This window comes from Ambystoma mexicanum, chromosome 1p (genome assembly GCF_040938575.1).
Source record: "Ambystoma mexicanum isolate Mex_15411 chromosome 1p, UKY_AmexF1_1, whole genome shotgun sequence".
NCBI classification, from domain to species: Eukaryota; Metazoa; Chordata; class Amphibia; order Caudata; family Ambystomatidae; genus Ambystoma; species Ambystoma mexicanum.
The window spans coordinates 300,262,272-300,289,171 of NC_090921.1; the positions used below are offsets into that span (position 1 = coordinate 300,262,272).

The following is a 26,900-nucleotide window of genomic DNA, read 5'->3' on the forward strand; positions in this document are numbered from 1 at the left end:
TGCCCCTCCTCGCTCTGGTCTTCTTAGTGGCAGACCGCCTCTGTGCCTGTGGAGCCAGCTCCTCCCAGAGTGTCTGGCGGTGGGGGCCCTGGCTGTCTCCCCATTCACCGTTAAATCCAGGTGTGTCGCGCCGGCCCGGTCCACTGCCTCCCCGCCTCCCGACGAGGGCCGTGCTGCTAACGAGGAGTCAGGGCGTACGTCTCACTGGTCTGCCCTTCTTCCTCCGGAGCCTTTCTCATCCTCTGGGCTCGCATTGGTGCCGGGGGCTCCACTCTGTGCGAGTCCGCTTCCGACCCAAATTCTTTTTCCCCCGACCTGCTGCTGTTCTTCGCTCTCCTAACGGGAGGCACGAGGACCGCCACTAGCTTTTCTGATGTGCTTAACTGTCGCGACCTGTGGGTGGGAGGATGGAGCTCTCTTCACACACTTCCTTCCCACTCCGTCGCCATCTTGGAATCCATGTTTTCACTTCTACACAAATGTTTGACAATTGCAGGGAATTTAAAATAACAGAAGGTAATGTAGACGATCATTGTATGTTGGAGGCCACTTTTTCTTTTGGGCAGAGTATACAGTCTTCTTATTATTCTGAGAAGTTGACTGTGAACATTGCGAGTAATCGTCTGCGGAGGTTTGAAAGGGAAGGACGTATTCTTACTAACAAATTAGAAATAGTAACCAATGAGACTACAGAGCAACAACTGGCGAAATACTGCGAGCCTTCCTATTTCAGTGAATTCCTATGGGATTTAAACCCTCCACTTTCAGGCTCTATGATATCTGGTCGACAGAATAAATATCATTTTGACTCAATGATTTCCGAAAGGAAAAAAACTAAAAAGGCGTTAAAGGTCTTTACTAAAGAGAACTGTACGAGACTCCAAATTTCTTGAAGCAGAATTTTGATCATTAAATAATAGCTACAGAAATTGGCTGAGATCTTATAGATATCGGAGGAGACCGAAGGATGGGGGAAGAAAGGTTGAGGGCTGTATGTGAGAAATTCTCTTAATTTTTGGTCTATTGTGGTTTCGACAAAGGTGCTAAGTGGACAATCCCAGGACACTGTCATTCAGGAGTGTACCTGGATTGACCACTTCTCGTCGATATACAGTTCCATTGATTCTCAGGAATTTAAACCAGAAATAACTTCACAATGGTCCTTGAATTACACGTGCAAGGACATTGAAAAGTTGATAGTCTGGCTCTAGGGTTCCTGGCCCTAATGGATTGAGTAATGCAGTCCTTAAATTAAATCCGGAACTGTGGTCCAGAGTCCTAAAGAACTTGTTTGATAATATAATTCTTAGAAAAACCATCCCAGAGCCATGGAGGAATTCGATAATAATTCCCATTAAGAAAAAAGTTGATCGCTTAGCCCCGTCCTATATCGCTCCTTGATTCAGATGGGAAGATTTTTTCGGGCCTTATACTGGGTGAATTAGAAAAGTGGGCTGATGTAACTGGCATTATCCCCAAACAGACGGGTTTCAGACGAGGACTTTCCACCACTCTTAGTACTTTGATTATAAGCTGTCTCAGCACGGAATCTTATGTAAAATGATTGGCCACTTTATTTGGAGCCTATGTTGATCTTACCCAGGCCTTCGATACCATCAATAGGAATAAACTCTGGTTGAAATTAAAATCATGGGGACTCCCAGGTAACCTGTTGTCTATTTTGATAGAGCTACATGAAAGATCATCATGAAGAGTTCGCCTCTCTAAATCAGGGGCCCTTTCTCAGTCTGTCAAAATAGAGAGAGGGGTGCGTCAAGGCTGCTTTATTGCACCCTTTCTTTTTATTTTATATATGTCGGATCTTTTGCAGTGGCTGAAGAAGAGCGGTCTGGTGGATCCTAAATTGGACAGTCTGAAAATTAATTGGTTAGCGTATGCTGACGATATTGTGGTCCTTGACCACACACAAATCGGTCTGCAACGCTTACTAACGGCACTTTCAGAGTATGCCAATGAAAACGACTTAAAAATAAATCCAAATAAATCAAAAATCATGATTTTTAAATACCTATTAAGGAAGTTGAAACCATTTCTTAGGCAATTGGACAACTCTTCGCTTCCCGTTTCCAAAGAGGTCATTTATTTGGGCTCTAAATTAACAGCCTTTACCACCAAGACCGACCTTCTTTCAACCATAGATTTGAAAGTTGTTAACCTGGTTGCTCAAATGAAGAAAATACGCTTCCAGTATTGTAAATTCTCCCTGTTGCCTCTTCTCAAATTCTATATCGGTAAGGTGGTCCCGGTGATCACATTTGGAATGGAATGTAACCTTTTGGCTTTTGACATTGATTGGGGAAAGGTTGAAAGCAAAATCTGGAAAAAAATGTCTTGAATTGCCGAATTGTGTTCCTATCTCCTGTTTAAGGTATGAGCTGGGTCTATTCTCTCTTGGTGCGTGGATGGAGTGGAAATGGGTTTCGATTTATAGGCTTATTTTAGTCCCTCCAAAATCTTCTTTATATGATTAAGTGGCTTTAGCTTTGCATAATTCCACCTCCCATTTTTTTGAATAAATTGAGACTTAGATGTAATGAGAGGCTGGATGCATCCGATATTAACATCAACACAAACCCGGTGAAAGCAAAGGAAGCACTTCATCGTATGGACTGGAATAGTACCATGTGGCTGGGTAAACTCTCGTCATCGCCACTGTTAATTGATAAACCTAGATTATGTTTTCCTAATTATTTATTTAAGGAAACTCCCTGATTCAGTTGTACAGATGGACTTCCTGAGATTAAGACTCAATCTGCTACCAACTTTGGAAATGTTGCATGTCCAGTATGGTGGCATTTATGCGACAAACATCTGTGATAGATGTGATGCAAACGTAACGTAAACTATTTGTCATCTTTTGGTGGAATGTTCTGGCACTTGGCCGCTTAGAGTATACAAATTTGAAAGATTTGTCCATTACCCCTGTTCACTTGTCTCGGATATGTTCTGGGATAGGTTGATTTCGGGAACTGAAGTTTTTCTTACTTTGGAGGTGGCGCTCTGCTAAAGGAACTCAATTTGATTGGTAACGGGGGAGATCTGAATTCTAGGCCGTTAGTAGATGTATGACAACTGACTCCTCTGAATTGATTAGCTGATTTAAGATTCGCCCTTTTCTCTTTCTTATTCTTGTTTCTGTTATTCTTTTTATCTTTTGTATGGAATAAGAAATTCATATTTTAGTATTATGTATTTAGATTTTTGTTTTATGTTTTGTACTGTGTAAAGTGTCATGATTTTTGTGGCTAATGCACAATAAATAAAAAAAGAAATTTAAAGTATGGTTGAATGGAGAAGGTTGTCTCTGTGTAGAAAAGTGTTCATGAGTCTGAACGATTCCCTCTGCATTATTGGGGAAGGAGTTACGTGAAGGACTGCCTCAGGTTAGCTTTGTTACTTCTTTTTATGAAAGTGCTTGCTGTCCCTAATGAAATTGGGGACAACACTTAAAACTTTACTCAACATCCATTGAAGGTGAAAAGATCTTTCCAGAATAATGATTGGGCAAGAACATTGGATGCAGTGTTAACTACCAAACTGTAGTCTCAGATTATATCTTAAAAAAATAAATAGGTTCTCCAGAACCATATCTAGTAATATTCCCTGATAAGACCATGCGCCAAAATGCTATGCGACTCAGATTTAATGTCCTACCAACAAGCACTGAAATGGTGTTCTGCTAATTTTGTAACCTGTGTGAACATAGAGAAATGTTACGGCACATATTGACAGAATGTGAAGCCCTGAGGGGGCACAATTATGTAGTAAATCTAGAGCATGTTTATATAGAAAAAATGTGGTGGGACCTAATGCACGGCAATTCAGCTTCTATAAAACTGGCAGCAATGTCTTAAAAAAAAAACAAAGACAAAAAAATAGGGACTGAAGTATGTAACTATGCAAAGAACGCACATGGTTTGTTTTTGCAACTGTATTTGTTCTTTTTATTGTATGTAATGTATGTTATGGTTTATGCATTCTGTGAAAGTATTTCTTGCAAAATTTTTGTAAAGATTATTTATTAACCAAAAAAAAAAAAATGTGGGGGAAAGTTTCTTTGAAAAAACAGAGAACCCACGCCTCCAGGTCAGTTCCTTCGGCTCATTATTCAAGTCCACGGATCCTGAGATTCTCTCGCCTATGCCTATTCTCTAAATCTTCAATGGTGGAGATCAGCTCTTCCATTCCCTGCTTAGCTCCAGCACGTTCCCTCTGGAGATGAATGACATATTCCTGAAGCGATTGTATTGATGCCTCTGCGTCTCCCCCACTCGTGTTAACTTCAGGTTCTTTGAGAGCACGTCCAGAGATTTCTGAATCCCTTCCATCGCAGACGCAATCTCCTTCCTGAATGAGGTTGAGAGCTTCTCCTCAAGGGTGGCCATGAACCCCAGCAGGTCTTTTGTCTTAATAGGGGAAGCCCCCGCTCCCACTTCTTTTGTTGCTGCCGTCGTCTCCAGCCAGCTTACTGGAGCCACTTCACGATCAGCCACTGGGACGTCACCGACCTAAACTACTTCTGCGCCGTACGCGGGGACATGCAGGTAATGCCTCAATGCCTGCCTCCCCCTCGGTACGGCCAGGATCCCTCCAAGTGTTGACGCCCTCATTGTGACCATGAACAGTCTTCTTGGCAGCAGGCCACTAAGGTGTGAGGTGATGCTCACTTTGAGTGGCTAGCGGGCTGGAGTCATGGGCCACCAACATGCGTCTGCACAGGCCGCCCACCACTGAGCCATCTGCTCCCAGAGATACCCCAGCAGGGGCCAGAAGAGATGTTCAGGCAGGACCAGGGGCCCCTCCTCCCTCAGTCTCCAAGTGCTTCCAGTCAATTGCAAGAGTCCAAACACTGCTACATAGCTGCCTCCAGGGCACAGCTCTCGGCTCCCTCACTTGTGGCCACTAGCCCCTCACTCCAGGTAGAATGGAGAGCAAGGAGCGGGCAGACAAACACTTAGGTTCCAGGTAGGGCTCCCTCATGAGGGGATCCCCATTGCAGCACCCCCTCTTCTGTTCCCTCCTAATGGTGAGCCTGCAGACTTCCTCCTCAGGACCCATGTGGGGAAAACAGGCTGTAGAACAGAGCTCACCACTCCAGGAGGCCCCCGGGAGCACTCCCCTTTCCCTTTTTGTCCCAGGGCATTTAAGGAACCGTAACTAAAAAAAGGTACATTTTAATTTCCACAATCAGTGCATATCTGAACTCACCAGTCTGCAAGTTAGAAAAATGTGTTCTGGCTTCCTGCCATGGTCTTTAATGTGTCCATAGCATTAAAAGGGGAACCTGACTTTAATATGTAAAAAATAAAAAGTCATTGTGAAGAGGGGATAAAGGCGATGCAAAAAATGTCTGTGACGGTCGAGAATTAACTGAATGAAGAAATTAGGACCATTGCATGCTAAAGGTTGAGAGAGAGTACAGTGAGAAGCAAATTAACTTCAGCAAAATAAAGCCCTTCCTCCCGCCCAAGGTTTCAGAACAGTGGTGCTGGCCCTATTGACGTAGGTTACTCCCTTCTTGCAGGGCTTCCAGCTCCTCAACTGGCCCATAAAGTGGGCCACCGTGCTCCGGCTCTCCTCATCACAATTTGACAGCATCCCCACTTTGCTCAAATTACACTGACTCCCCATCCTGGTTAGGATCTGGTTAAGAACCACGTGCCTCACCTATAAGGCAACAACTCCCAGTTTTGCCGGCCTATCTGACAGTCAAACTAAAAACCTCAGGGTGCACATGATCATTTTGCAATAACACCATCCATCAGCAGACTGAGAACTAAACTGGTTTGCAAGGAGAAAACTAGGAAACATTCCTTCTCGTGATGCTCTTCTGCCCTCTGGAACTCCATCCCAGTGGTTATGTGGACTGCTCCAAGTCTCCTTGGTCATGGCTCTTTAAACCACACCTTTGTGGAACCTAGATTCCAGCTATCTGCGCAGAGTACTGTGGTAATTGTTAGCAATGTTGGCTTGAAGGCTAAACTCATGCTACATATGTTTTGCCCTATGACCTGTACAGCGCTCTGTTGCTCCAGAGCTGGGTTCACTTGATAAAATAGTAATGATATTAATGGTGGTTCAGATGGTGTTTGAGAGTGAACAATAAATAACTTTATTCTTGGTGTGACATTTCATTGTAGGCCAGTACGGGATTCCTAAACCGTGGAATTTTCCATTCCAAAGAAGCTATTGGTTCAGTGACTCATTATGTGATGAAAAGATGCCTCTGTCACCAGATATTTTGCCGTTTGAAGGTAAGAATTTTTTCTCTCCTGATACTGCTTCTTTCTCTCTTTTCTTCTCTAAGTGTTCATCCCCCTCTCCTCACCATGCGGACCCAGTCTCCAGACAGACTTCAATGAAGCACTTTCTGATCTGAGCCGATTGGTTGTCATTGTTCGTTGTAAAGTGCCCTGTGGGAGATAGGGAAAGAGTTGAGTGACTAGGTGTGTAGGCTATAAAAGCAATTGACCAACCTAGAACATCTGATTACCCCACAAAATCTGGCGAGTTTAACTCATTTATAGTCCAGATGCCCTGGGACAGAGGACATTCTATCTCCCAGTAGCAACTTGCCTTGTGGTGGGTTTGTGATGCTTTTGAATCCCCCTGCTGATTATAGGGATAAAGATCTGAACTTCAAAACAACAATGCTATGCTCAGATAAGGAATGCACTTGAGTAGCCTGCTAGTAGAATAGTCAGAAGGTAAGCATTGAATTGGCTGTGACCTATGTCTATAGTAATATGCTTTATGCAAGGGAGGGACTGGATGAGTAGCATGGTTGTTTAACATCTTAATTCTATTGCAGATTTTACCTTTATTTTCTCAAAGCAGTTTTATTCAATAAATAATAAGAATTACATAACAATCAATGGTACTTCATCACATAACATAAAGGGATATTGTCAAACATGTAAAACCGGTCAAGAGACAGGTGTGAAAGACATCCCAACAGCTCCTCTAGAAGCACAATGCATCATCATGTTTGCTTTTGGAACAATTGCGATCTGTATTGTGGGACCACTATCACCATCTACAAGTGCATTTCTGTATGTATTGGTGATATCGGCTTACACTACTAGATATCTGGAAGCCATTCCCTTTCAATTCGATACTACCCAAACATACTTAAAATATTGATTTCCTATGTTTCCAGAATGGATTTTCTACAGGAAATACTGACTGGCCAGGGACCACCACGTTATTGTTAGTGTTGAAGATCACCACATTTGTTCACATAAAGACATCATGTACACCTCTAGATTTCACCTAGAAAACAGATTGTCTACTAGAGTGGTGTAAAACAACCTCCTGAAAAATGTAGTTGACAGGAATGGACAAAAGTGGGACCTCTGACTAACCTGGATTTTGTTTGCTATCGGGAAAGCCTTCAAAGCCTCCACTGGCTTTTCACCATTTGAGTTGGTTTATAGGAGTAATCCTGGGATTTGTTGGACAGCATGAAAGAGGAGTCAGTGAAACTTGTGAATTTGTTGAAATTACCCAGAAACTGCTGGTCTGATGGGATGAACTGTAAAAAATTACTGAAATATTGGGAAATCTGAATTGAGACCTTTTTAAGATGTATTTTCAGAATCACTCTTGTAGACACATTCCGAGAGGCACACCCTATTCTGGTGAACAGGGACAAACACTAAAGTCTAGCCATACTCTGACTGGATATATGGACTGAACAGCAAGGCTTATAGTATGTAGGGCATGAGAGTGGTGAAGGGTTCAGTTAAGCACCCACAGAGCGCTTCGAATAATACAATTTAGGTGGAATGTGTAAAAATAGTTATTTATTTAGGGCCTTGACAAACTCTTAGCAATGAAAAACCACAGTTAAGCAGTACTCTAAAACATTCACTGCTATTTTTATACATGTTCACCTTGCTCTGCTAAGAGCACTCACACTTCACTTTTAAAATACAGTAGGCCCTTTTCAGAATACTGTAAATGTAGTAAAGCAAGTGAATGAAATTAGAACCAGGCAAGTAACCGAAGTTAGAGAACTAATTGAAACAAATGGAGTTACAAACACCATACACAAAAACGTAGAAAGTCCTTTCCTAGATAGAGGAGATGGGGCCTGGTGCCCTTGGAGTAACGGGTCCCAATATAAGTATATTCAGGAGGCTAGGAGTCTCTTTAAATTTTTAACAAGTATAGGCTTGAGCCAACAGGTAGTTTGTAAGTGTTCCAAAGAACAACAAGAACAGGAGAAAAGTTCTTTACAGACTCTTTTCCATTCACCCTAGAGGAGACCGAGGAAAGGATACCTGACCATAAACACTGTTCAAGGCTCTGCAATGAAGAGGTAGGGTCAGTACTTTTACACCCAAACTATCCTGTGGAGAGGGCCGGCCAAAAGGGGTATGTTTACTCACCTCCTGTATGCTAATTCACTTAGGGAACATCGTAGGAATTCCTGAATTCACCAGGCTTTCTGAAGTTGTGCTTTGGTTTCACTGAAGGAAGTCGAGGGGTCTTGGACACAGAGGTCCCTTCTTGCGTTGGGTTATTGGATCTAGCTAGATCGCACTTTCCTGCTCCGATGGATCAGTTCCGGACACCCAGGACACGCCGACTACTGGACCATGTGAGGAAGTCATGGTATCAAGTAGCAGACACAGACATAATGGATACAAGTTTTGAAAACCTTTATTTAAAGTTTTAGTCGAATTCCGACCTGACCCTAACTCTAAAATGGGAGTAGTCTTGACCATTAAACAATACCAGACACGTCCAAGTCAGTCTGCTCAAAATAAAAAGGCTTATACTAAGAAAACCTACCCTTGCCTTCTCAAGATAACAGATTTGTTATGGGAATACAAAAAGGAAAATAGTGTCAAAAAGAAATGCCAGAATGGCTTTAACACCATTCCCCACCCCAGCTTCAAACCCACAATGTCTGCAGAGTCTCGTAATAAACAAAGGATTGGTGGATGGCACAGTTCTATCAGTGTTGCACACTTTGGCTTACTGCTACAGTTCAACAGTTTAATCCTAGGCTTTCAATCTCTGATGTTTCAATCACTTCATGAGGCTTCACGCGCCTTGTCATCATTACTCAGTTCATATACTCTTAATCTCTCACATTTCTGCCCAGGATTCTCTCGGCCGGGCTCGAGCCTGTCATGTTCTTCGTGTGGGTTCCCTTCCCCACGTTTTATCTTAAATCTCTTTCACTGTCAAAGACTTTCAAAACTGCAAGGAATTTACATAGACCTCTACATGACCACTTCAACCTCTCTTTCCATATTCCTTCAATTCACAATCTTCTCCTGCAGCACCATTCCCTCCTGGTACTTGTAGTTCTAATACTCTTTCACTTGCCTTCTTGGTACTTGTAGTTCGCATACACTTTCACTTGCTTTCTTGGCCTTTTTCAAAGTTCATTACATTTCGCTTTTGCCCTCTTGGCATGTTTTACTTTTGCCCTCTTGGCGGGTTTCACATTTAACGTATTTCATTTTCCTCTTATTTATCTTTCTTTCCTTTGATCTCCACTTGTGACATCTTTTCAAAAGTTCATAACATTGAGACTTTCGAATGTGCGTGTTCCTCTAGCAGGACCACTCTGCTACTCTGTATCCTCTTGTTTTAAGATATCCTTTCTTTGCGTTTTATCAGCGCTCGCGCAACCTTCACCTTTCAAATCAGTTACTTTCCCCTTAACATCAACCAGACTTTTGTTGTGCTTGATAAATCACTGGTTGTATTTAATGAATGTCTTTCATCTTTCTTTCACAGTTCAGGGCCGTTACCAGCGCCTCTTCTGCTCCTCCCCAACTCTGCCGTTCACCCGGGAGGGTCGCGTGCTGTTTCCTGGCACCTTGAAGGTTTCTTTCCTCCTCTCGCTCGGCTCTGCCTTTCGAACACTCACGGCTTCCTGAGAGCTTGGAAATCTTGCCTGCCATTCTCTTGATCCTCTCCATTGCTGATCAGCCCGTTGGCCTTCCAACTCCCACAGCCTGATTTGCCTCAGGCTCGGAAGAGCGGTTCCTTCTCGTACCCAGCCTCGCTCCAAGTGTGTCTGTGCGCCACCTTTTATTTTCACAGGGAGCCTTAATAAGTTGCAGTTGTGCATTATTAAAGCTATGTGCCGGACTCTGCTTGGCCTCATTATAGGGAAAGGGTCAATGCAAGTCAGGGGAGGTAATCCTTCTGTCCTCATTCCTCATCTTCTTTGGTGCAGTACTTTTGTCAAGACAAGTTCGGGTGGAATTATGGGAGTTGTAGTTTCCCATAAAATAAACGGGTATAGGGGTTGGATGGGTTGTGGAAAAAGGGGGATGCCATGTCTCACAATCAGTCCACCCCCAGGGTAGGGATCCAAAAGCAAAGGCCATTCCATGGCCACCTGAGTAAGGGATCCCCGGGGATTAGGTTGTTAAACACCCTCTGGTTTTTCACAAACACCACTATAGTGATTTCCTCTAAATAGAAAAACATTGTAACCTAGTTCTTACCTGGTTGCCATATGTGTGGGCGTGCCACACCTGTTGCTCTGGCAAATTGTCTTTTGTAAGGAAGGCATGGTATCAAGTAGTAGACTCAGACAAAATGGATACAAGTTTCGAAAACATTTATTTGGTATTTTGGTTGGGGTGGTAACATTCCTAACTGTCCCTAACTCTAAAATGGGAGTAGTTTCGACCATTAAACAAATAACAAAACAAGCCCGTCTAATCAGAATAAAAAGGCCTATACTAAAAAAACAACCTTGTTCTCAAAATGACAATTGTGTTATGGGACTACAAAAAGAAAATAGTGTCTCAAAAGAAATGTCAGAATGTCTTGGATAACAATTCCATTCCCCACGCTTAGCACCACAGGGTATTGAGAGTTTCTTAAAAAGGATAGGTGAATGGCACAGTTCGATCAGTCAGCACACGTTGGCTCACTGGTAAAATTCAACAGTTCAGGCTTGGGCTTCAAGCTTCTAGTAATTCACTCTCTTCTTTAGGGTTCCTTTGCCTTGTCAATAATACACAGTTCTACTTGTGACCTTTACTTTCCCACAATTCAGCCCAGGCGTCCCTCGGCCGGCTCGAACCTGCCTATTCACCTTTTTACTTTATCACACAGTTCTACACAGCCTTCCCTCAAGCCTGTCTTTCTCTTCATGGGTCTTTTCTTTTCACTGTCGAAGACTTTCGAACCTGCTAGGGCTTTTACGTAGACCTCTGCATGACCACTTCCACCTCTCTTTACACAATTCTACAATCCACAATCTTCCTCATCTTGTAACACCAATGCCTCTTGGTACTTGTAGTTTCTTATTCGCTTTAGTTTGCCCTCTTTGCCTCTTTCAAAGTTCATATACTTTGCCCGCTTGGCACAATCAGAGTTCACATACTTTGCTTTCCACTTATTCAACTTTCTTTCGGGATTGCGGTTGCCTTTGGTAGTTCCCGTTGTAATATACTTCACCTCAGAACATTTCACAGAGACTTTCGATTGTGCGATTTCGCCTCGCAGGACCACTCTGTTACTTTGTATCCTTTCCTTTTACAATTCAGCAATTGCCCTTTACATTACGTTTTTTATCGGTACACACGCAACCTTCAACTTTTGAGTTAGTTACTTTTGCTTTTAACACAAACCGGGCTTTTATTGCCTTCGATATCTGACCAGTTGGGTTAATTGGTCTTCTTTCATCAACGCTTTTCATGCCGCAGTCAAGGCCGTTACCAACTCCTCTTCTGCTCCTTTCCAACTCCGCCATTCACCTGGGACGGTCGTGGGCTGCTTCCAAGTACCTTGAAGGTTTCACTTTTTTGCTCACTTGGTTTCAGTCTTGGAATGCTTACGGCTTCCCGTAAGTGTGGAATTCTTGCCTGACTCCCTCTCGTGATCTGCAACTGCCGATCAGCCCTCGGCCTTCCAACTTCCATAGCTTGGTTTGCATCAGCCCGAAAGAGCGGTCCCTACTTGTACCCAGCCCCGCTCAGAGTGTGCCTGTGCACGCCACCTTTTATCCTGACTGGGAGTGTTAACACATGGCAGGTGTGTATAGTTAGGAGTACATGCCTGACCCAGCCTGGCCAGGACAGAGCCATTGCTAGCCAGTAGATGTAATCTTTCTGGCCTCATTCCATGTCTCAGTAGGTTTGTAAATGTAAAGTGGGGAGGAATTATGGGAGCTGTAGTTTCCCATAACATAAGGGACAGGGATTAGATGGGTTGTGGAAAAAGAGGGATACCATGTCTCCCCATTCGTGTGCTTCTCCCCCACTCCCGGAGTACCCCTTACCCATGTGATCCTCCCTCGCTTGTCCACCCACAGGGCCGGGATCCAAAAGCAATGGCCCTTTCCTGGCCACCTGAGTACGGGATCCCCAGGCACTAGGTTGTGAAACTCCCTCTGGTTTTTCACACTTTGTATTACCTTCCCCTGCCCTGGCTTACTAACTTATTTGTAGATGTACTCAGATGGATGCACTCAGATGGAATTACTTATATGAGACCTTATCAGAGAGAGAAAGAGATTGGGGGAGAAGGCGTGTAAGCGGAGTGATGGCAGAGTGTTCTGGTGCTATCAATCTGCAACATTGTATCAAGGATTGCAGTCTTTCTATTGTGTTTACCAACTGGAGGAGAATCCTAACCCTGAAATACTCTGTTCCTAAGCGGAGCGTGGCAGAGTGTCGGCAGAGTGTTCTGTTGCTCTGTGGGACGTGTGACTGGTCATCTTTGTGCTAGCCGCCATTGTTACTGCTGCCGTTGCTCCATACCTTTTTACAATCTCCCAGGCCCTGGACTGGCCAACGGTTATTACACTGCAAATGTGAATCTTTTGACTATTCCGATTGGAAGTGGCCGTGACCCCTGTCCAAGTGACTTCACCTATGTGACTGTGATATAGGGGTGAATACTTTCATTTTTTATTTTTATTGGTGTGCCGATACAGCATTTTTTCTTTCTACACATCACTTTAACCATTGTTAATTTCTGCTTTCGTAATTGGTCACCCTATTACTTGATCAACTTTGCAAACATGACAGCAACCCTACGAAGTAAGCAGGCAACGCGCTTGGAACTGACCATGACCAAAACTCTTACCGGAAAAGGTGATTTTTGTCTGCCATCACCAGCCCAACCGCAGTCTGGTAGTAAAACAAAAAATGCTTTTTCTGTCAAACTGGCTGAATCCTTACCTGCAACACGGGTGATTGGTACCCTGTTAAACCCTGAATGACCAAGTGAAGGGCATTCTGGGTTGCCCAACACATCAGGTAGGGGGTATCCAGTCTCAGCAAGTCTATCTGACGACCAGGTGCAGATGACAGAAGGATTAGATCTCTTGAATTCACAGCAAGTCTATTCACTCCCTTCTAAACTTTAGGGAAAATCTATTGAATTCCATTGAATTTATTAAACTGATGCTTCTTTGTCCTTTCTCTTGGCTGCCGAACGGGTTTGCATGTGCAGAACTTCTTCTTCTTGTCTTGCTTCCCTGTCATCGGCTTCTAGAGGGAGGGTCTCACCTTTGTAGATAATTACGTCGCCCATGTGCAACCAGGCTCTTCCGGCAACCCCAACTGCAGTGGAGAAGACCTCTTCTACTAAATAAGGTCAGTCAAAACGGGGCTTGTGCTAAGTACGGGTACAATTTCGAATTAGTACTTAGTCACCAGGATACAATTTAGGCTGTCAAAAGTTTTACTTGGATTGGTTGCTTGGCCATCCTCTTCTGTTTTCCTCAGCCCCTCCCTCCATCATTTGATTTGTTCTGTAATAAATAAACACTAGCCATCATACAAGGCAAATATTCATGCATCGCCTAGAAAAAGAGGTACAGGCACCCCTCTCTGTGAGAAACGAACACTGCTTAATGACCTCTTCTATGGGAAGGTGCCCACTCGAGAGTCTGCAGCCACATTTTAGCTCAATGTACCTTTCACTAAGGAGGAATATCCATTTGCATATCAGTCTTTGTCCCACCCACTTGAGCAGTCCAGCACCGAAATGTTAGACAATCCTCCTTTGAACAAGAGTACCAACAACCACCCCAGACACGTGTTTCTGTCTAGTTGGTCCTCGTTCAGTGGATTGGAGCTGTGTTCAGGCCGGCAGGGGGAAACCCAGACCTTCTTTTTCATATTTTGAGGTACCCTAAGTTACCAGGGTAATCCAGACGTGGATCCCTTGCTCACTGTGCCCACAGAGGCAAAGCTCCACCTCACTGATGATGCCCGGCTAGGCTGAAACATGTGTCTGGGGTTGCTTTTGGTACTCTTGTTCAGAGATTTGCTAGCGTTTCGCTGCTGGACTGATGGGTGGGACAAAGACAAAGACTGATATGAGACTCTCTCGGGCGCCATCCACCCAAGAACAGGTCAATGGGCTGTGTTTGTGCCGGTAGTGGTACTCCCAGACGTTCTTTTGCATATCATCACCAAGAGTCTTTGCTAAACTCTGGGCATCACTTCTAGCCCTGGTGAGAGGAGCCAAGAGTATTCTCATACATCGTCTGTTATTTGGATCTTGGTTATCCTCCCTTGAGAAGCCCATTTAATTTCTCACAAATTCATTTCGCCTGCGGGTGATATGCCGATGAAAATTTGTGCTTTATGCCTAACAGGAGTTTGATTTGTTCGAACAACTCGATAAGAAAGTGAGGTCCGTTATCGGATCTCAGCACGTCACACACACACACACCCCATCTTGGGAACACCTTGAGCACTAAGAATTTTGCTGCGCATGTGGCATCGGGATGCGTACAAGGACCAGCTTCAATCCATTGGGAAAAGGGGCACCGTACCACTAATAGATATCTGTATCCATTAGGAGTTTGAAACATATCCACATAGTCTTTATGCAGCTGCTGAAAGGGACCATTCAGGTGGGGTATTACTCCTCACTGTCCTCTGTGTATGCCCTGCCGTAAATCTTTGGCAAACGATACAGTTCTCAATGAACTGTACAACATTTTCTAACAGAATGGGTATGAACCAATCTTCTGCAATCGTGGCAGCAAGACTTTCTCTAGTTATATGCGCAGGGTAATGGAGTTGCTCAAGTGTGACTTTTAATAGCGTCAGACGCATCACTGGCTTTCCAATACTATCCTGCCTCTGTATCGCTTTGGTGGCAGATAAAGAACACCCCGTCCGTTTCCATAACTCTTGATCTTCCTTTGACACTGTGCCTTGGATCTTTATCAGTTGTGTGATGGAGAACATATTAAAGTCTTCTCTCACCAACAGGCATCTGTTTGGCAATTTTTTAACATCTTTAGTTTCAAAACTAAAGATCTCGGAAAAATATGCTACCATCTTGGCTTCTAAGTCTGCGGCTTCGTTTCTGCGAGAAATCGTCTGCCTTTTAGTATGTGTTGCACATTTTAAGACCGCAATGGCCACTGGGGGTTGTAGTGCCGTAATGAGTCTGTCCAATAGAGACTCATGTTGCACTGGAGTGCCGTCTGTGTGGAGGTAGCCCCTCCTTTTCCAATGTGACAGCACTGCGTGTACGGTGACGTGACATAGGCGGAGTCTCTACACACAGTTACTTCCAGATCCTTATGGTTCTCAAGTGCGACAATAAGCACTACTAAATCTGCTGCTTGCGCTGAAAAATGTCACAGCAATCTTGCACTTGCCACTACCTCAAATGTATCATTTAGTCTATATCTTACTACTGTCGATCCTGTGTGTCTTTCCCCAGTAGTATGGTTCATTTCTGAGGACCCATCAATAGAGCGAATCTCCCCTCCTCCCAAAGCGTTTTCTTTAACACAAGAAATCTCATAAAACTCAGCATAGTCTGTGCAGTCGTGTATATGGTCACCTTCCTCTAGTGGTTCTGCTTTAAATGTGGCTGGATTCACTATTTTACATTTCACAATTTTAATCGCTAGGTTTGAAATGATCCTCATATGCAGACACTCTTTGTGTTGTCAATGTGCTTCTGGGTTTCTATAAAATGGAAAAAACAAAGCATGCTCGACATACAAAGTCATTGCACACCCCATAGTTATACTTGTAGCCTTTTCAATCACAAAAGCGGCAGTAGCCAATTATTGCCCACTAGGGAAATGCCCTCTCTTTACTGGGTTTAAAATCCCACTATAGTATGCCAAAGGTTTGTATCCTAATGTCCTTTGTGTAAGAACTGCTGTCATCACTTCTCCATTTGTGTGTGAGAATAAATTCAATTCTTCACTATAATTCGGAATCCCTAACACAGGAGCTTTGCAAAGTGCCCTTTTCAGTTCCTCGAATCCTTCTTCCATCTCATCTGTCCATACTATTTTGGCCTTGCGTGTCCGTTCTTTCTTGAGTGCTTGTAAGAGTGGTTTAGTGTATGTTCTGTAGTCAAACATCCAGCCCCTGCAGTAGTTACATAGGGCTAAAAATTGCTGCATTTGCCTCACTGTCTTAGGTTTTGGAGACTTCATGATTGCTTCTGCCCTTTCAGGAGTTACTTTTTTCTCTTCATGGGATATTAACTGGCCTATATACAACACTTGTTTCTGACAGTAGTGTAATTTCTCTTTGTCTACTTTGTATCCTTTCTGTGCCGATATTGTCATCAACTGAATTGAGTCTTGCCTGCACTGTTCTTCTGTCTCACTGCAAATTAATATGTCATCTATATACTGAATATGTGTGCTCTTGAGCTGGACGTTGCCCAGATCCATCTGGAGAACCCTATTAAAAATTGAGTGGGACTCTCAGTACCCCTGGGGCAATCTTGTATGTTTTAATCTAGTCTCTCTAAACGTAAACAAAGACGAGTCTTGAGAATCTTTACGAAGGGGGGTTGTGAAGAAGGCATTTTTTAAATCGATCATAGTAAAATATTTAGCTGTGACCGGGATGCTGCACAATATTGTTGCAGGATTAGGAATTAACAGAAATTCTGCCTCTACAATATAATTTAGGAGGTGCAAATCCTGTATAAATCTCCACGCCCCCCCTTTTGATTTCTTAATCGGGTAGACAGCCGTGTTGAATGGGGACTCCGACGGGAACCAATATTCCCTGCTTCATTAAAGCAGAAATTATTTCGAATGTGCCTTTGTCTGCTTCTCGGGACATAGGATATTGTTTTGCTCCTGGTTTAAGCTTTATTTTTACTTCCCCCTACTCCCTTCCAAAGACCCACACCATATTTACTAGTGGTCCAAAGGATGCTTGGCACCTTCTCTGTGTCTTCCTGAAAAAATGTTGCCTTCTGTCGTGCCAGTGCCATTATGAAAAATACTAATTCATCGTCTGAATAGTCGTCTCTGAACAAGTCTTTGTCTGACAAATCAGTCAATCTGTATCCTCCTCAAGAGCAATTACCTTTCTCCATGCTCTTCCTTTATCATCTACCCCTTCATGCATTGTCTGGTATTCTCAATACTTTTCCTACGAATCCGGGGAGCATTGTTAACAGAATGCTCACTCCATACATAAATACCTCTGGGTCGAATGGAACTCCTCGTAATGCCGGTTGGCCTGTAAATGCTAGTATACATTCACCCACATTTAAAGAGTGTATCCCTGTGGTGGAACACCCTATCCCTTTGACAGTGTACGAGATTGTCATATTGAGTTTTGCCATCAGCTCACGTCCCAATATATTAACTTTTGTATGCCGAGAATATAAAGACGGTATGGCTCAACTCTTGCAGTGAACATATTCAATTCACTATGGATCATAGTAACTCTGAAATCAAGTTCCGCGACCTAATCGTTCGTCATAAAGGAGGGATGCTAGAATGTGACCAACACCGAAAAACAACTGACTGCAATACTCTGCTCCATTATGCCAGTAATCACCCATCTCAGACCAAAGACAACTTGCCGTACGGACAATTTTTACACATGCAAAGACATTGCACCTCTACAGATGACTACTGTAGGCATGCAAATGCTTTGTCCTTACGACTGAGAGCCTGTGGTTATCCGAAAAAACTACTTGAGCATGCTAAAAAACGAGCTAGATACACTGACCGGGAGCACTTGATTCATATAGATCCAGAACAGACTATGACAACCGAAGACCGTATGACATGCGTTGTCACTCATGGGACCCATACTTCTCAAGTAAAGAAAATTGTACAGATATATTGGTCTTTAGCCAAATTGAACTTACCAGAGGAACCCACACCCAGGTTTGCATATAAACGGGCTAAAAATATACAGGAGTACAAAGTACACTCCCTCTACCAACAAGATACATCGAGCACCGACCTCTGGAATTTACACCCTCTGAAAGGACAACTACCCATGTTGTAGTTGCGTAGCCTGTCTATTTACAACAAAAATGAAATCCTTCCAGGTGGGCCATGTGGTTTGACATACATCGGGCAAACAACTCAGACGGTCAATACACGAATATGGGAACACCACTCCAAAACCAGATGTAAGAACCCTACAGCACATCTGGTCAACCATTACATGGAAGCAAATCATACACCAAATAACATTCTCTGGTGGGTAGTGGAGAAGATAAAAGGAGGAGCTGATATCCAGCGAAGTCTCCTTGAAAAGATATCTAGGTGGATAGACCGCTTAGATAGCTATAATCAGGGCCTAAATGAGATGTTTCAACCGGTCACATTCTGAACTGAAAATTAGAATAGGACCTCCATTAGCCCTGCGCAACCATCAGCAGATAAACTGGGATTGGCTGTTCAGTAACATCAGCATTCAAAATAACGTTTCAAATGCCTCCAGATACCTGAACAATATCTGATAATGAATACGTCTGAATTTAACAAAGAATAGTAAACCACCCACAGATCACCTTAACAACGGGGTCAACCTCAACGAGGATACGTAAATAACACAATGCTTGAGTTATTACCATGATTACTAGCCCCCCACATATAGGCGGACACACAGCCACTTTTCTGCAATGCCATAGTTGCATAAACAATCACAATGGCCAGTCTGATAACGATATAGCGGCTGGATTGGCTATTCAGCAACATAAGCATTCAATATTATGTTTTAAATCCATCCAGACATGCCAACAATGCTCAGCAGTAAACTCATCCAAATGTAACTAGGAATAGTAAATAACTCGCAGATCCCCATAACAATTGGGTCTATATGATCGTGGTCACGTAAGCATCACGACGCTTGAGGTATCACCATGACAGTCAGTCTCATACTAACGCGGGTGCGCGGAGCATTTTCATGCAATGTCGAGCGAATGCTGTACCAACGGCTTCACATTAGTATCCCACATCGCGCCCCAAATGCTCTATGATATGATAGCAACGATTGGCATTGAATATGCCTGCACAGAATAAGAATTAGTAAGTAGCGTACAACTCATCAGAACAACGGGCCTGGACTGTCGTGGACACGCAAGTAGCACGTCACACGAGCCATCACTATGGCAACTAGATAAAAACAAACGTGAACGCGCAGAACAGTTCTTCACAACGCTGAACGAACGCCGTACATTGGCAGCAGTGATGGAGACATATACATGAAAGGTGAGCGCACTTGTTTATTTATAAATTTGACCACGCAGCTTGCATACAGGGCAACCACTATTAGCAGTGGATGCCCCCATTGCAAAATATATGTAAACATACATACACTAGTATCAGTCCATATAGAAATAGACGCAGAGAGACACGAGGCCGTGTAGCTCTATCATTTCCCTCTGTTAGTCAGGAAAATGCATATTTTCGGGGCAGCACACTCAAAAACCCACTAACCAGGGCTCTGTCACTTTCCCCCTACCAGACCGCAGGGTGGAGGACGCCGACGTACGAATCGGCTCCATCTAGAAAAATGGACAAAGAATAAACATGGTGCTTTTGAACACTTCCAGGTAAATCCAGAGACATTATGTGCTAGTTAAACACAACTACAATGCTACGCATTGTTCCGTACCCTTTAGGTCAATTCTGTCTCTCCATATTCCTTTATAGTATCACATACAGAATTCAAGGCAGGATTCCTTGATGTCTCCCATATGTTATTGGAGAACGCATCGATAAGCTCCTTCACTGTAACCACCAGACAGTATTAATTGAATAATTCCTGCAACGTGACTATCACAGCTTCATGTGCTGCTTCACGTGGTTGTTCGGACTCAAGAATTGGGATTGAGCACCGGTAGGTAAGTTGACCACCAGCGCCCAGACAGGTTTTCTTGAACTAAGTTTTTGCTAGGTGCTTAGGACTTCCAGGCCCCCTATGAAGTGCTCTCCACTTACACACTATATGTGCCTTCCTACAGGGTCCTCAATACGGAGCCCTGATGAAGGCGGCCATCAAATATCTAGAGACTGCCGAAACGTGACACCTACAGGGAAAAATGTGGACTTGTTCTCTCATCGAGATCTTTTGAAGTCAGATCTTTCCACGTTGGGTTTTGAAAGAAAAGAATAAAAGACCCTGATAAAATACTTATTTACACAACACAGTTCTTATTTAGGGTAGAAGAATGACCCTAATCATTCCAATGCCAGTAAAGGCCTTGAAGAAAATGTTTACAGAACATAGCTCCTAGTTAGGATAGACAAATTACCTTAATTGAGTAAAGGTTGACACAAAGGAATAATGTCAACCATTTCATTTCCTCTCTTCGCTATTCTTTCCTACTTACTTCGCACTAGATCCCAGGACAAATGGCAAAACCAAGAACCTAGACATTCGGAGTCTATATCAGTTCCTCAAACCAAAAAAGAACAGCTAAATAAGATATTATATTGGAGAATAAGAGCTTCAGAAATAAGAGGAAGCACAACAAGTTTGAGTTGTTTTTTTCATGTCTTTTCTTTGTCTTTCACACAAGCCTCATGAGTATGTTTGTCTATGTCTAGTACTGTACACCAAGATACAAGATTTCGTGCTAGGGAATCGAACCACCATTACAATTAATACTTTGGATTAATTGTTATAAACACTTATAAAATATTCAACATTGTTGATTTCATGATATTGCAATGACTATTATTGAATCGAAATTTGTACTTCATGTTCACACAAAAAATCTTTTGTTGAATTCTTTCGTTCCCCTTTTTTTTACCTTTTGTAACCCTGCTTTATTAGGGTTAGTGGTAGGGACTCGTAGACCCTCACCTGAGGATCTCTAACTGAAGAGACCCGATAACACAACCAACGAATAGCCCAAATGGATGGGACTATCTAGTGATTTACACGTTCTTTCCTCTGAGAGCAATACAGAGATACACTCTCTTGTTGACATATAAAGACGGTAAAGACATATCATATTCTCCTACAGAGACTGGTAATTTATTAGTAAACAGAACTAAATTTGTCACCCCAGAGAAGCCTTGCTCATTCATGGCAATGCCCGACATTGGATATTTTCCCCCTCGAACACAGTCGCTCCCATGTCTAAAAGAAATTAAAATGTCTTGCCTCCTGTCGTTACTCTGGCCCTTGGTTCCCCCTGGGGTCTGGTGTTACAGATAGTACTGAACACATCAAGTTGCCCTGGGGGCAGTCCTATTGTGGATATAAATTCACTCACTTACCCGTGAAAGTATATCCTCCTACCACAGTGACACTCCCTCTCCTAGGTGTAGGTGTCTGCATTTGTCCTACGTTTGTGTTCCATTGTGTTTGTGATGTTATTACTTGTTGCATCGGTGCATGCTTTTGTATCTGCATAGGCGCTTGCTGTGATTCTGTGGTGGGTTTACCTGCAGTGAAGCCTGCTGCTGAGTGTGCTGCATGTGTGGTGCTTCTGTTTGATACGATGTGCGATCTTGGGCATAGCATTCTTATTGCTGTGTACTATATGGTGGAGGATAACCTATCCCCCTCTTGGATTCTGCCCATTCTGTTGCATATGTCCTGCTCTACCACAATTCCAACACAGCTGCGGCTGTCCTCCCCTAAATCCGCCATTAAACCCTCGATGAAATCCTCCCTGGGTGTTCTGAAATCCACCCCCTCTACCTCTGAACAGACCACCTCTGTCTCGTGGCCAAAAATGTTACCCCCTTTGATCAGCTGGGTGTATTACATTTGCTTGCAGCATATTCACTAGTTCTTGTACAATCACACCTTCTCCGCTTGTCAGTACTGCCCCTTCTATAGCAAATTTTGACAATTTTTTTCTGAACTAACTGCTTCTTCAAGCTTCCTATTCTCATAGTTTTCCTTGTTCTTCTCCTGTAATAATCGGCAATGGTGTACAATAGTCACTTTATTTTAGGCCATGGTTTCGTTTCCATACCTATCTGTTTTTTCATCTGCCTCTGCAATAGCTCCAGCAGTCTTTGACATAGAATATGATAAAATAATGCCACTCTTTTTTCCCACGGTTCATGAGTCTCCAGCCGCCAACGCAATGTACGTAATGAGGTCTTCACTCTTTCATCTTGCGTGTCATTATCGCACCCATATCTGACGTACCAGGATACTGTACTCTCAGCGCTCTCCATACATCTCCTCTACAATTATTAAATGGCGCTCCATCATGCACCATGTTTTGTGCTGTCACACTCGCATATCCCGCTCGTCTCCAAATGTCGTTGGCTCTTTCCTCTAGAATGGCTGCTAATAGGCCTTTTATGTCACCTGTAGCTAACGTTTTTGCTGACATCATTCTCTCTAGCTCATATATCCATTTCCCAGCTCCTGAAGTCAAACTTGGCAGTTTATGTTATAGGTTGTCTCTATCCATCTGGGGCCATGGAATATATTGTGGTCTTGCTCAAATGTTCTCTAATAATGAGAACTGTGTAAACCCCACGCCACAGTCATAACCTACTCTTCTCTTATTTAAAGCAGGGGTGATTACACCCGTTCGCCTTCGTCCTGGAAATGACCGCAACCTACTTACATAAGGCAGGGATACTTCCCCTGCACTATATGATCGTCCTAGTGGATGCTCAGGATATGACACAGGGTTTGGTATTTTCTACTTAGGGTCTTCCAAATCTGACCATCTTACCCCCTTATCTGCACATGTTTTTTAAGAATAAGATTCACTTCATCATCTCTTTGTCCCCTATTCTGTCTCATCTCTACTCTAACGTCCTGTCCCCTTTCCTACATACTGTATGGGCGTCCCTTCCAAGGGACAGGAGACGGAACCTTTTTCACCAGAAAAAACCTTTTTCCCTTTTAAAATTAGAGGCGTGCGGGGGTGTGGCCCAGTCCCCTTTTCCGCGTCGAGGGGAACGGGCTGAATTCACCAGCGCTCCTGGGTTTGGCTTCGGCCATGTAATTCCACGCGTGCATACTTCTTCTGTCTTGTTTGTTCTTACTATCATTCAGGTGCATGTCGACTTCTACAGGGTTCAGCAGGTGTCCATCCTGCAATGGGATCTTCCCAACTTCAGACCCACACACCCTCTGCCTAGGTTGCCTTGGCCCAGACCACGGTTGGCAATCATGTTCGGCATGTGACTCGCTGTCCCCGAAGGCGCTGAAGAACAGACTAGCCAGTTGGAGGGAGCTCTTCCACAGGTCGCCTCCAGAGGATCTCAAGAACTTTGTGAAGCATTGAACAAGGTAGGGCCGATATTCTCCATCGCACCCGCAAGGGAGGGACCGGTCAGGTCCTTCTACCAGCATGTGCACTGAGGCTGCCTCAACTACCGGCCTTCGGGTCGAGGGATCCTCGGATCCTCCCGGGCGCAGTGTTGAGGGTCCGGAAGGTTCTTTTACCGGGTCTACACCTGAGGGGCTCTGCCCTTTTACCGGCACCATGGCCAAGGGGCTACGCCCTAATACCGGCAATACGTCCGAGGGGATACGCCCTAATACCGGCAATACGTCTGAGGGGATACGCCCTAATACCGGCAATACATCAGAGGGGGTACCTAAACGCAGCTCTACCGACCCCTGGGTCGAGGGTGTCACACCTACCGGGCCTAGGCTCGAGGAGCAGGGTAGGCCTCGTGATCCACACGCAAGAGTCTTGGACGAGGCTGGCCACAGGGGGCTGTGCACCAAGTCGCAGGCATGTGGCAGGCAGCTTGACAAAATGGCCGCCGCGCCATAAAGAGGCACCCGTCCGATGCCATTCCTGGAATTCGGCGAAGAACGAGTGTCAAGGTGGGACTGGCGTCAACCAGGTACGTGGCCTACAGTCTACCCCTCAGTTGCGCAGGGTGGCCTTCCTGGGCGTCCATATGAACAGGGTATGCAGCGGCTCCAGCAGCCCCCCGCTATCCCGTCGGCACCCCCTGCCACCTCTTTGGCCAGTGAGAAGGTTCTCTTCGAGAAGTTCCTTGGCCTCATGAAGTCACCTTAGATGGGGGTTATCATCAAAGACGACATCAGGGAAGTCATTCCTGCCATGCTAGCAGCACCACAGACACCTCCATCGGGCCCCCTAGCCCCGGTGCAGCTGCCTTCTCCGGCTCCAGAGCCAGCTCCGCAACCTCAGCCACCTCCTAAGCCTTCCCGGCTGCGGGCCCTGTACACCAGCCTCCGGCGCCATCTACTCCTCCTCCTCCACAAGATCTCCCAGATATACAGGATACGGATGAGGAGGAGGATCTGGACACACCATCCTCAGCCAGGGCCTTCCACGAATGTCTTGCTGGTTTGGCCGAGTACCTGGGCCTTCCCCAACCCGAAGTCGAACAGCCGGCAGAGGGGGGTTCTGGCTGAAGTCCTCACGCGATGCCCCTCTGCCAAATAGGGGATTCCAATGCAAACCGATGTAGTCTCCCTGGCCAAGAAGGGTTGGCGCAAACCCCACTCAGCCCATCCTGTCAATCGACACCTGGCGCCAAGTACAGGCCGATGGAGGGGGATACACTCTTGCTTTCGGCCCATCCTCAGCCACACTCTTCGGTGATCGCGGCGGCATCACTATACTCCAAGCCTCAGTCGTCCTCGGCCTCTTCCTCTGCAGTGCTGCTAGGCAAGGAGGAGAAGATCTTGGAGCCATATGGCAAAAAACTCTGTTCTTACCAGACTCATGAATGCTGTGGCGGCCATCCTCAGAGCGCAGGGTCTCCACATCTACCCATACCTCGACGACTGGCTCGTCAGGGCTACATCTCCGGAAGCGGTTCACCACTCTTCCCATGCCCTTATGAACACACTACACGATCTGGGCTTCTCGCTCAATCTCAAAAAGTCTCAGCTGCAGCCCAAGCAGGCTCTGACCTTCCTGGGCCTCATCTGGGACACGTGTTCCGAGAAGATCTTCCCATCGGAAGACAAAATATCGGCCATTAAGAGGGCCACCGCCCACTTCCTCAGCAGGGAAGTGACCTCAGCATGGTGGTACCAACATCTCCTTCGTCTAATTGCAGAGGTCCTATTAGCCGTTCTGCACACAAGACTAATGATAAGGAGGATTCAGCTGCACTTCACGGCCTCCAGGAGAGGGGCTCTCAATCCGAGATGATCAACGTCCCTCCATCTCTCCACCCGGACCTAACATGGTGGTCCAGGGAGTGCAACCTACGGACGGGCAAGCCCTTTCGGCCACCAACACCACAGACTCCTCGCTTGAGGGCTGGGGAGCCACCCTGGACGGCCTCTCAGTCTGCGGCACCTGGACTCGTGAGGAGCAGGAATACCACATCAATATGTTGGTGCTGAATGCCATCTGGCTAGCGCTCAGAGCATTCCTACCGCTTCTCAGGGGCAAGGTTGTCCTCATCCAGACAGACAACTCGACCAGCATGTACTACGTCAACAAGCGGGGAGGCACTAGATCCCCTCCTCTGTGCAGACTGGCGGTCAGCATGTGGGAGTGGGCCCTAGAAAATGACATTTACCTCATGGCAGTCCACCTCCCGGGGGAATCCAACTTGGAAGCGGACAGGCTCAGCAGGCTGGGAGCGGACAATTATGAGTGGCAGCTAAACAACCTCGTTCTTCAGGAGATCTTCAACAGGTGGGGTCACCCCCACGTGTATCTCTGTGCCTCCTGGCACAACAAGAAGAGTCCCCGGTTCGCATTTTGGCAAGGTCAGTGCCCCGGCTCTCTGGCCGATGCATTTCACATCCAGTGGACCGGCATGAAAGCCTACGCCTTTACGCCCACTCCCCTGATCCACAGGGTAATTTGCAAAATCAAGGAGTCTCACCAACTCCTCATTATTCTGATAGGTCCATGGTGGCCAGCCAGGCCATGGTTTTCGGAGCTTCTCAGCCTCTCAGAGGTGCCCCTGATTCACCTCCCGACGGTCCCAGCACATCTTCTGGAGCAGCAGGGGGGCAGAGTCATCCACCCTGCCCCAGGGAAACTAGCTCTCACAGTGGCAGGTTACGCTTCGGCACCTTAGCCTCTCACAGGCCAATCAGGAGATCATACAGGGCGCCAGGAGCAAAGCCACCAGGACCCAGTACAAAAGCAAATGGAACAGATACTGCCATTGGGCCGACTCCAAGGGTATCGACCCCTCTGCGTGCACTTTGGACGACGTGCTTTTTTTCCCGCGCACCTCGCTCATTCAGGCGTGCAGGTGGACACCTGCCACACATAACTGGCAGCCATTGGGGCTTACAGGAACTAAGAGTAGGGCATTTTCTCCTTCTCCAACCCTATAGTCAAGAAACATCTGACAGGTCTGGCTAGGCTCTACCCGCCAGTCAAGAGACCACACCCTTTGTGGGACCTTAACATAGTCTTGGGCGCCCTGGCGCACAAACCATTCGAGCCAATGGCATCCGTGGACATCAGGCTGGTCACCATCAAGACGACCTTACTAGTCAGGCTTACCCCGGCTCGCAGAGTCAGCGAAGTCCAGGCGCTGGTCGCCTCAGAACCATATACCACCTTTCACAAAGACAAGGTAGTCATGCAGACGCACCCATCATTTCTGCCCAAAGTTCCATCAGCGTTCCACTTGAACGAGGAAATAGTCCTTCCTACATTCTTTCCCGATCCCAAGGATGAAGCACAGAGAGTGCTGCACTGCCTGTATGTCAGGCGTGCCCTAAAATTCTACTTGGACA

At 45.2% G+C, this 26,900-nt stretch overlaps 1 protein-coding gene across 5 annotated transcripts in view; it reads left to right on the forward strand.

Annotated features, from left to right (window-relative positions):
* ABCA7 (ATP binding cassette subfamily A member 7) overlaps positions 1-26,900 on the forward strand; it is a 2,687,121-nt gene that overhangs the window by 1,322,160 nt on the left and 1,338,061 nt on the right. For all 5 annotated transcript variants that reach the window (XR_011303245.1, XM_069647414.1, XM_069647430.1 and 2 more), the window contains one exon: positions 6,162-6,275. Coding sequence is in view for 4 of the 5 variants with exons in the window: in XM_069647414.1 (XP_069503515.1) it covers positions 6,162-6,275 (114 nt within the window). In the remaining variant the exon portion in view is untranslated. The remainder of the gene's footprint in view (positions 1-6,161; positions 6,276-26,900) is intronic.